Genomic DNA, 11,176 nt, shown 5'->3' with positions numbered 1-11,176 from the left:
CTCGGGGCGGGGTGGGGTGAGGTGAGGGGCGGCGGGGTCCGGTATTTAAGGAGGGGGGGGTGTGCTGCCTTGGGGAAGGGGGCACGGCGGGGCGGCTCCGAGCCGGACTCAGGCGGCGGCGCGGCTCCAGTCTCCTGGAGGGAGACGGCAGGCGGCGGGGTGGGCCGTCGGCTGGGCCTTGGCCCAGTCGGCGCGCGGCGCGTTTTTTTAAATATTCCGCTCGGAAAGAAAAAAAAAGAAATACTAAACGGACTTCAAAAATTCCTAAATAAATTTTCACGGGCTTCTAAAATCAAGCCTCACAAGGTGAATATTTATTTGGGACCTAAATGCAATTTTGAAAAACGCACTTTTTTCCTAAATTCAAATAAAACACCGAAAAACTTCGGAATAAAATCCTATTTGATTTTATTATTAAATCCTCAATATTTCTTTATTTTGGGAAAGTCATTTTATTCCCTCTCTCATTTTTTTTGTAATAGAAATAATTGATGATAAAATAAATAAAATCAAATGATCCTATTCTCAAAATTTGAGGAAACTCAAATATGAAAATAATGAAATCTCCAACTCTCTCCGTGGGTCATTGAGTTGCGTAGAATTTCTAGGATCAACCAAAATGCAAATAAAATATGATATGCATTAATGATCTAATGTATAACATTCCAAATTGAAAATTTGGGATGTTACACGGCCGGTCGGCCGCCGCCGTATAATCCTTAATCTTCCGAGTGTTGGTTGCCCAATTGGCACTTGCCCTCCTCGTAGGTTGTTCTCACTCAGGTACGCCAATCTCTTTCTCAGTTTCTCTTGGTCTCACGCACTAACAACTCTGTCTCTCCGGATGGCTAATTACTAAATTTGCGTTTATGTTTTTTTGCTGCATCTAGGAGGCTAGGGCTAGAAGGATATGGACAGATTTCTATTGAAATGAACTGCACCAGAGACTGATCTGGCAGGGACTTCGAGGTCAGTTAGACTAAGGCAAGATCACACATCAAATATTGGTACTACTACCACAGCAGATATTAATTTGGATGAACTTCCTTTTGATCCGGCCAATCGAAAAAGAATATCACAGTACACTAAGAATCCAAAGAAGCAAGGTGAGATCAGAAGAATATATTTAACTAGAGGACCTTATAGGCCAAAAGAAGGCTTTGTCAGAGGATATCCGCAGAAGACCATCGGAGGATTCGAAAGAAGATTCAAGCCAGAATGGTTTAAAGATTATCATTGGCTAGGTACAGTGATAAAGTGCATAAGGCATTTTGCCAATGTTGCTATTTGTCCATAGATTGCATCGACGGTCAAGGTGGGAATGGTGCATTTGTTGTCAATGGTTTCACTAGTTGGAATAAGAAATACAGATTGGATACTCATGTGGGTGAGGTTAATAGCTATCACAATGTAGCTGCTAAAAGGTGTGATGCCTTAATGAATCAAGATCAGTCCATTAAAGTTGCCCTCAACAAGCAAACTGATATCACAAAAAGGCAAAATCACATTTAGCTGAATACTTCCGTCGAATCTGTTAGATACTTGTTACATCAAGGTTTAGCTTTCCGTGGCAATGATGAATCAGAGGAATCCAAAAATAAGGGGGATTTTCGAGAGTTGGTACAAACATTAGCAAATCAGAATGAGGATGTGAGGAATGTAGTTCTTAAGAATGCTCCAAAAAATTGCAAATGGGTGTCTCCAGATATTCAAAAGGAACTTGCAAATTATTTTGCAAAGGTAAATTACTACTTATTCAATGAGGACGAGAGTTTGATGATGGATTCAATGAAGTAAATTCTGCATTGCTTATTCACATGGCTTCTTTCAACCCAAAAAACTCTTTCGCTGCTTTTAACTTGGAGAGTTTGTTGAAGCTAGCTGAGTTTTATCCTGGGGATTTTGATTCATCAAAATTGATGGATCTTGGACATGAACTTCGGATTTACATTGACAATGTCCGAGCAGACCAAAGATTTGCCAATTTGGATGGCATTGCGGATCTTGCTAAAAAGTTGGTAGACACTAAGAAGCATCTTGCTTTCCCTTTGGTGTATCAACTTCTGAAGCTAGTGCTAATTTTGCCGGTTGCCACAACGTCAGTGGGGAGATGCTTTTCAGCAATGAATATTGTGAAGAGTGTTTTACGCAACAAAATGGGTGACCAGTTCATGAGTGATTGCTTGATTTTCTATGTGGAGAAAGATATATTTGCTACCATTATGAATGACGCCGTAATTGATCTATTTAAGAAGATGGGAGATCGAGAAGGCAAGTTATAAAATGTGAGTCTAACATCACTCTAACTTTTTGTTTATGCTATTTATTCTCTATATTATTTATTACACACCATTGTTGTGAATATAATTTATTACTTTCGTTCATCCTTTTCAGGAAGTTCCAAATGAAATTGTTAGAAGTCATCTTTTTTTTTGCTTATTTTCCCTGAATATGTAAAACAAATGATTTTATGACTTTGTGGAACCAGTACTTGGTATGACAATCTTATTGTTATGATACTAGTTTATCATTGGCTCATTGCATATTTTCGCTCTTCATGTCGCCCTTGGATGTTATTTCTATTTGTGTTATAGTGGGCATATTTTTGGTTTTTTCTCTTTATATTGCTCTCAGCGTGAGTCACACCATAGCATTTGTTGTAGTAGGCATTGGACATTGGTTGACCCCAATGACAATTTTTTCTAGCTTCGTCCCTGTAGACCAGGATAAAGTAAACCAACGACAACGCCGTTGCTCAGTCACCACCACGGACGTCAACCCCAGAAGAGGGGTGAGTGTACTTGGCCTACCTACCTACCTCACCCAGTCTTCACTCCAAAGGGTGCTCCAGCTCCGGTGAAACAGACCTGGAACCGGCGCACCTGCCCCCAAAGACAAACAATCTTTCTTCAGAAAAATTTCTAAATTCACCGTGATCTCAACACTGCATGTGGTCTCTTCTCTAAATCTTGGCGGCACGAGAGCACAACGGAAAGGGAATCCGGGGACGAAGCTGGCCACTGACGCCAGATGCTGCTGGCCGATGAGACGCAAAGGCGCCAGCAGCACACGGGGAGGGCGCAGGCAGCAGGTGGGTTGCGTGGCGTGGCGTGGCGTGGGCACCGGCGCTGGCAGGTGGGGCCCGCTGAGCTGGCGGGGATTATTGCTGCCCCCGGCCAGGCGTGGCACCACGTGGGGGCCCAACCTGGTTGTTCGCCGCTGTCTCGCCGGTCTTGAGCAGGGAACCCCTGCTTTATCTCAGTATTTGCGTTCTAGTCCACACACAGCTCTATGGCAATACCTTTGTTTTCTGTGTTTCCATCTGTGGTTGCTCTTGGCAAGAGACTTTTATGCCGCTTGACACGTGAAAACTCACGCGAATTTACACTCCGTACCAGCGCTGGCCCTGAGGGGGTGGCAACGAGGCGGCCGCTAGGGCCCCCGAAATCTTGGGGCCCCTCCAGGGTTCGCAAGGAGCCCATGACCCAGATCATAAGGAGGCAGCGACCTAGACGCACGTAGTCCACGAGTAGTCATGTTTTCTTTTTTTCTTCGCGAGTTCGCCGCTTCGTGACGATACTATTCCCCGGAGGGCCCCAATCGTGATACGTGTCGCCGATGTAGATCGCTCTCCGCCATGCGGCCGGCTGGTCTTCCTCTAGGTCACCGGGCCCATTGTGTTATCCCGCATTTGTGAGATGCCTCTCATGTGCAAAACAAAGCCATCCCACTTATAAGGTCATCCCTAACCTCCTCTTTCTAGTTGGTCACGTTCATATGGTGCAGCAGCAGTCAGATCTTTGAAGGTCCCGCATATGATGCAGTACAAAATTTTGATTTTGTGTGCCTGTTGCTCTATTTCTTACTTCAATTTGGACTTTGTCAACACAACACCAATCGCCTTATCTATTGAAAAAACTGCCTGCCATGTGTTCGATTATCGTTCTTTGCATTCTCTCCACAAATCATCATGACTGCAAATTTAACTTAAAAATCGGAAGAAGGTCTCAGCTATTCTTACAAGCATAACTTCAATCCAAGCACGGTTATATAATAAAGCCACTCAGACTCCCGTAGCCATCGGGTAGGTAAATGATTTTTTATTGTTGTAAATGAAGCTTTTAAACTTTAAACCTTTCATCTTGATGTTTACCCTCTATCAGATATTCGATTTGTCTAATTAAGTAAAGGAATACACCATTTACAATTTTTGTTTTATTTTGGATCAATAGACAATAATAAGTTAAGTAAAGCAATGAACTAAAAAAATGAGATTATTATTTTCATCTTTATAGTAGGGGCCCCGGGTTGTAATTTCGCCCTGGGCCCCCAAAATATCAGGACCGGCCCTGCTCCGTACCAGAAGAAATTGAGGAATGCAGAGATGTGGCATTCATGATTTTTGCAAGATTCCACGGGCTCTTTCACCAAGCTTGACTGTTGAACATGCAATATGTCTTGAGTTGGATCAAGTCCGAGTATTGTTAGATTTCTCTATGCTTTTTGACGTTAATCATAAATGAAAAAACCGTAAATATAAGCTTGAGTATCAGAACATTATTACTATTATACACACATAAGCATTGCGACTTGATATAATTTATTTTTTTGTTAAACCTTGGGTATGCCATTGCTCGAAACACTACATTTTCTATTGTTCCTGTTCATAAATGTTTTTGCGAATGAACATGACAAGTGTTTAGGCGCTGCATTCGGACTTTTAAAATCTAATACATGTCAAACCCCAACACGCTATGAATTTCCATTCACAAAATTCAGCTCATTTTTGTTCATTTGGAACGTAAGAAGTTTTTCTCCAAATGAAGATCATGAATGATGATAGTATATTACTCCCTCCGTCTATAATATAAGAATGTTTTTAACAATATAGTATATTACTTCCTTCGTTTCTAAATATTTGTCTTTTTAGAGATTTTAAATGGACTATCACATATGGATGTATATAGACATATTTTAGGGTGTAGATTCACTCATTTTGCTTCGTATGTAGTCATTTTTTGAAATCTTTAGAAAGACAAATATTTAGGAATAGAGTGAGTAGTAAGTGACTGTATTGTAATATGCGGAACTATTGAAGGGGCTAAAGGAAAAGCGTTCACATCTCGCGCCACATATATTAACCTCAATGATTCTCCCACCCACCCCCTCGGAATCACAATTTAAACCCGAGAATTATCCCGACAAAAGTTTACCAAAATGCCCCCCAAACTCCTCACTCACCTCCTCCTGGCCCTCGTCGCCGTCTCCGGCGCGGCGGCGGCCCGGCGCCACCCGGCCCCGGCGAACTTCACCGCCTCGGGGAACCCCGTCTACATCTGGCCGCTGCCCAAGAACTTCACCTCCGGCACGCAGACCCTCGCCGTTGACCCCGACCTCGCGCTCGACCCCCAGGGCGCCGGCGCCGGCGCCGCGGCCGTCGCGGAGGCGTTCGAGAGGTACAGGCACCTCATATTCTCCCCGTGGGCGCACGCGGCCCGCCCCGCGTCGGCGGGGTACGACGTCGCCAGGCTCACCGTCGTCGTCGCCTCCGCCGATGAGACGGTACGGCTGTTCTTGTTCGCAGTGTGCCTGCCACTGCGAGGTTTGGTTGTCGCTTGCTTCGTCTGGGTAAGGAGCGCGAGCGTGATTTTTCTCCGTTTTTTCCGGTATGCAGCTGGAGCTGGGGGTGGACGAGAGCTACACGATCTACATCGCGGCGGCGGGCGGCGCCAATTCCATTGTCGGCGGAGCAACCATAGAGGTGATATTTCTTCTCTTCCACCACATACGTACGTTTGGGATGATTCTGCTGAAATGCTTTGTGGGAATTTCAGCGAAGGCAGCTCCATCCTCCCTTAATTACTTATTGTCACTGTGTAGATGTGGTGCTGCTCTGCTGCAGATGCAGCATAATCGTAGAGCACAGTTTCTGTTTGGATGAACTTTTTTCCGTTGGGATTTGGGCTAAAGCTTGCACATATTTTTGTGTCTCGTGAAATGTGGAAGCGAACACTTGGGGTCATTTGACAGACATTCATTCAATCAGTTAAAAACACACAACTCCAGGCACAAAACACTTAACCTTGGGTTATCTTACGAGCAACTGCCACGGGGAATGCTCACATTGCTGTACATTACATCAGTTGCGGATTGGGTTTAAGTGATGGTCAATGGTTGTGGATCACTTAACAACTATGGTTAGTTTCTGCTAATAGTACAGTGACAGTTGTGTTCATCTCAACCTAAATTCTTCTACATAGGACGGTCTAACAGCTCTCTTAGATGCACAGGTTCTGACAATTGAAAATTAAATTAAATTTATTGTATGTAAAATTATTTTATCAGGAAGGAACTTATTTATAGAATTGTTCCACCTTTCTTCTATATGCACAAGCGTAGTGTCACTGAGGCTATATTTTGTCTGTCTTTGTAGGCTAATACAATATATGGAGCTATTCGCGGACTAGAGGTATGACCATGTTTTGCAGAATTTTAGATTTGAGGAACCCCATTTTGAATATATTTTGTGTTAATAACCCTGCCACTTGTACACCTGTTTTATCATCTTTAAAGACCTAGTTAGAGCTTATAGAATCTCCTTGGTCGGATCATTGATCATAAGCACTCACTTGAACATACATGTGGTCTGATGTATCCATTCACTAATCAGCATTATGATTTTCCCCCTTGTTGAATTATTTGACAGACATTCAGTCAGTTATGTGTTTTTAACTACGACACAAAAAATGTCGAAGTGCGGTATGCACCATGGTACATTCAGGATGAACCACGCTTTGCCTTCCGTGGCTTGATGCTAGGTAAGTATCAATTACTCTTAATACTTTTGCTAATATGACTGGGTAATCGACTGCAAATTTAATGCAGAATGCCATGTTGATTAGTCTTCCCTCTTTCACTTCTATTGCAGACACCTCAAGGCATTACCTCCCAGTTGATGTGATAAAGCAAGTGATTGACTCCATGTCATTTTCTAAGCTGGTAACCTATTATCTTTGGGATCATGCTACTAGTTTACCTGAATTACTTCTCCTTTCTCCGTAGCTTCATACTCAAACTAGAGTTGTGTCCAGTAGAACGTTCTTCATTGGCATATCATCGACGAACAATCTTTTCCATTGGAGATACCATCATATCCAAATCTATGGAAAGGTTCATATTCAAAATCAGAGCGGTACACAGTGGAAGATGCACGCTATATTGTCAGGTATGTTAAGTTTGTAATTTCAGTTTATATTTTATAACCTTCTTTATATTATGTTGTCAAGTTTTTTTTATTTCACTTATGTACCTGACTAATCTTCTCTATTTGTTTTCACCGCGACTTCACCATGCTAAAGTTATGCTAAGAAAAGAGGTATGTTCTCCAGTTGATGAAATTTCTTGTCATCTTATCGTGTTCTGAAACAAAAAAGTATGCAAGGACTACAGATATGCAAAGGAAAGACACACTAATTCTGTTGAAATTTATGAGGGATCATATTGGTTAATTACATACTCACATATTTACCGAACACTTCATCACGTGTTCCTTAATGCTTGTGCAAACAATTAGTCCACTGCAAAGGCTTCACGTTTTTACTGTTCTTTACTTCTCTCAGGTATCCATGTCATGGCGGAAATTGACGTACCTGGTCATGCAGAATCATGGTGAGTTTGCCTGTAGACTTCATGACATACTGCCTCCGTCCCAAAATAAGTGTCGTGGCAAACTAAAGCCACCACACTTATTTTGGGATGGAGGGAGTTAGGAGTATTATGTTTGGATACCTTTTCTCTCTCTCAGTTGGTCTGTAATCTAAACCTAGTTACTCCTGTGCAAAATATAAAAAAAATCAGCACCTGTTGTTTTGTATATCATTTAAACAGGTTGTTGCTCCAGGCTCCCATGATTGAGTACATCAATATTTAATCACTATTTGTGCTATCTGATTAATTAGATGTATTACACACTTGTGTATCCAACTACCCAAGCAACTGAAGATTTAGTAAATAGGTTACCTGACTACGCAAGCAACCATTGCAGATTAAGTGTTTAATTTGTCATGGTTCTTGTCATATGAACTTATGAAGTACCCATTTGTTTTCTGCTCTGCAAATTTATGCATGCTTTTAAATATCTGCAGGGGAAATGGATATCCAAAACTTTGGCCTTCTGTTAGCTGTACAGAGCCATTAGATGTTTCTAGTAATTTCACATTTGAAGTAATAACTGGAATTTTGTCTGGTTAGACTCTTATCCCTTTTTTCTTGCAAAGTTCAGTTAACCTATTGAAGCAGAATCACTAATAGATGGTAGGCTAGCCAGCCTGGTTCGAACAGCAGCTTTCCCTTGATTAAAATTGAGGCCCAGTTCCTCCTGGGCATTACTCCAAAAAAAGTCAATTCATTTAAGAATTTAGTATTATTACTACTACTTATGTTCAATGTCAACTCCCTTGCTATTTATGTTTGAACTTGAATGTTTATTTTTCTTCGAAAGTAAACAAGAAAATATGAAAATAATAAAATGTGAAATGGGAAAGGCACATTATATGTTTATGCCATTCAGCATATATATCACAATTCACATTTGTATTTGGTGCTTTACCTGGTAGTGGTCCTTCACAGGTGAGTATGAAAATGGACCGAATAACTCAACTTTTCCTATATTTTACCATTATAAGCTTACTCGTGAAGTTATTTAATTAACTATATAATTTCATGAACCAATAATTTGTTAGAAACATTTGGCATGCCTTCTGTAGGGCCTAGCCAATAATTGTATGTCCTATATTGGATTGGACAGTTGGGTTCATTAGAAGCATGTGCATGCTATATTGACCACTGATAAGCAGCGCAAGGCATACATAATTCTGTATAGCTGTAGTAGGACCATCATCCTGTACAATATCTGCTGATGGCAGTTCCACAATAATGACCCTACTGTCAATGGCAGTTCTGGGACATTGTGTGTTTCCTGCAATACAACTGACCCTCTGACTTGAAATTTACTTTCCTTTTTTTCAGATATGAGAAGAATCTTTCCGTTTGGGCTGTTTCACCTGGGTGGCGATGAAGTATATACAGGTTGGTCTGCTTCTCTTGCCTGACAGAAGGCAGTTTGTTAGTAAGAACATGAAAGTTACAAGTTCTGAGAGTGGAGCAATTATCTTCCAATTAAACTGCTACGTAAGAGAGAACCTTCTTGTGTGCTGTACCAAATAGAAATACCTCAGTTTGAATTTGTAGGTTCTATGTGCCTTAAAAGGGACACATGTTATTTGTTTGGGGGGAATTTAACCACATAAGTAGGTGTATACCAGTTCTACATATTTTGGGGTACATGATGATAGAATGATATATATTGTTATATCAATGTTCTGTTGTCTTACTGAGGTTTTGTTGTTTCTCTGAAAATTATCCACCTCATTTCGATATCCATCGCAGGCTGCTGGAATTTAACACCACATGTGAAGCAGTGGTATGAAATACTATCTGTGTACTTGGTTTCATGAATGATTTATCAATCTTGTGTTAGACGGTCTTCTCGTTTAATTGCTGAGCACCACCTATGCCAGGCTTGATGAACGCAACATGACTACAAAGGATGCTTACAAATACTTCGTGCTGAAAGCTCAGGAGATAGCAATTGATCTTAACTGGATTCCTGTAAATTGGTCTGCGCATTACATCCTTCCTTGAATTTATTTATTTTATTTAAAAGAGAAAGAGGTTTCATTTACCATTCGTCTGTGGCATTGGGACCCTCTTCATTCTGCAGGGAGGAAACCTTCAACTCATTCGGAGGAAGCCTCAATCCCCGGACTGTTGTGCATAACTGGTAATTCATAAGCCTGCTTTGAGCAACTGAATCAGTTTGCGACAACCATCTTCAAATACCCATTATCCAAGATAATTTGCGCATGAGCTGAACCTTCACATATTTCAGGTTGGGTCCTGGGGTCTGCCCTAAAGTTGTTGCAAAGGGTTTGAGATGTATAATGAGTAACCAAGGTGTATGGTACCTTGATCATCTTGATGTTCCATGGGAAGAAGTCTACACTGCCGAGCCACTTGCAGGAATAAACGACTCAGCGCAGCAAAAGCTGGTACTGGGTGGAGAGGTTTGCATGTGGGGTGAGACTGCAGACACCTCCGATGTCCAACAAACCATATGGCCACGAGCAGCTGCGGCAGCAGGTATGAACTATACAAGTTGGGAGGCTTTCGTTGCATCCTCCTTTTTCTTTCAATTATTTCTCTAGGAACTTATGTGTCGCTATCAAAATAATGCAGAGCGTATGTGGAGTCAGTTGGAGGCCATATCGGCCCAAGACCTGGAAACAACTGTCCTGGCTCGGCTACACTACTTCAGATGCCTGCTGAATCACCGCGGTATCGCTGCAGCCCCAGTCACAAACTTCTATGCTCGGCGGCCTCCAATCGGCCCTGGCTCATGTTTTGTGCAGTAAACAGATCATGGAAAGTGTAAGATACACATGAGGGGGTTTGGCCGCGCCTCGATACACCCTCCCCCACACTGTACCAAAATGGTGTTGTCACTTCTACTGTACCATGTCTGTAAGTTCACTTGCATCCATATTACCCCATACACCTGTGACAATAAAACCCCATGATCCTTCCCCGTGTATTTCACCCCGAAACTCCAATAAAACCCCAGCTATGCTCTATCCGACGGGAGAAAAGGCGGTCGCTGATGTAACAGTGTTCTTCGCGCGCCTTTTCAACAGTCCTGTTTGTTGAACACGAGTTTCCGGATCAACATTTGCAACTGGCCAATAGGCCAAGCAGGGCTCCTTTGAACTGGTAAAAGGGAGGTGATGTGAATCTCAGTGTGTGTGGATATTTCAACCGTCTCTGCTTACTCTACTTGCATTCGGATATTTTGGACCCCTCCATCACTTTCATTCATCACCCTTTCCCTGGATTTGTCTTTGACCTGAAAACACACACCCTTGCTTGCCCCAGTGCCCTTGCTGGTCCAAGATGGCATTAATGGCGCGTGCGATCCACGACAACATGTTCGCTGTCCCTTGCTTGGAGATGAGAACAAAGTTTCGGGCCATTTATCGCCGAAAAGGAAAAACCGTTCCTGAAAACAAAGAAAAGTTTTGGTCATTTGTTACAGGTCGTTGTCCTACCATGTCACCATCCT

The 11,176-nt window shown here is 42.2% G+C and overlaps 1 protein-coding gene across 1 annotated transcript; it reads left to right on the top strand.

Moving 5' to 3' along the window:
* The first annotated feature begins 5,180 nt into the window (after positions 1-5,180).
* LOC119360858 (beta-hexosaminidase 1-like) lies at positions 5,181-10,817 on the top strand. Its single transcript, XM_037626333.1, has 15 exons — positions 5,181-5,562; positions 5,675-5,761; positions 6,434-6,469; positions 6,707-6,818; positions 6,929-6,999; positions 7,095-7,225; positions 7,359-7,375; positions 7,620-7,668; positions 8,145-8,245; positions 9,028-9,087; positions 9,448-9,481; positions 9,579-9,677; positions 9,782-9,841; positions 9,950-10,200; positions 10,297-10,817. The coding sequence occupies exons 1-15, from the start codon at positions 5,218-5,220 to the stop codon at positions 10,470-10,472; spliced, it is 1,629 nt and encodes a 542-aa protein (XP_037482230.1). The 5' UTR covers positions 5,181-5,217; the 3' UTR covers positions 10,473-10,817.
* The last annotated feature ends 359 nt before the right edge of the window (positions 10,818-11,176 follow it).

This window comes from Triticum dicoccoides, chromosome 1A (assembly GCF_002162155.2).
Source record: "Triticum dicoccoides isolate Atlit2015 ecotype Zavitan chromosome 1A, WEW_v2.0, whole genome shotgun sequence".
NCBI lineage: Eukaryota > Viridiplantae > Streptophyta > Magnoliopsida > Poales > Poaceae > Triticum > Triticum dicoccoides.
The sequence above is the reverse complement of the archived record's forward strand: the minus strand, read 5'-3'. Positions and strand labels throughout refer to the sequence as shown.

Excerpts from the sequence above, each read along its gene's own strand:
- LOC119360858 (XM_037626333.1), top strand. The coding sequence starts at position 5,218 with ATGCCCCCCAAACTCCTCACTCACCTCCTCCTGGCCCTCGTCGCCGTC. Across the intron at positions 7,669-8,144 it reads CCTGGTCATGCAGAATCATG|GGGAAATGGATATCCAAAAC; the intron begins GTGAGTTTGCCT and ends AAATATCTGCAG. Across the intron at positions 8,246-9,027 it reads AATAACTGGAATTTTGTCTG|ATATGAGAAGAATCTTTCCG; the intron begins GTTAGACTCTTA and ends CCTTTTTTTCAG.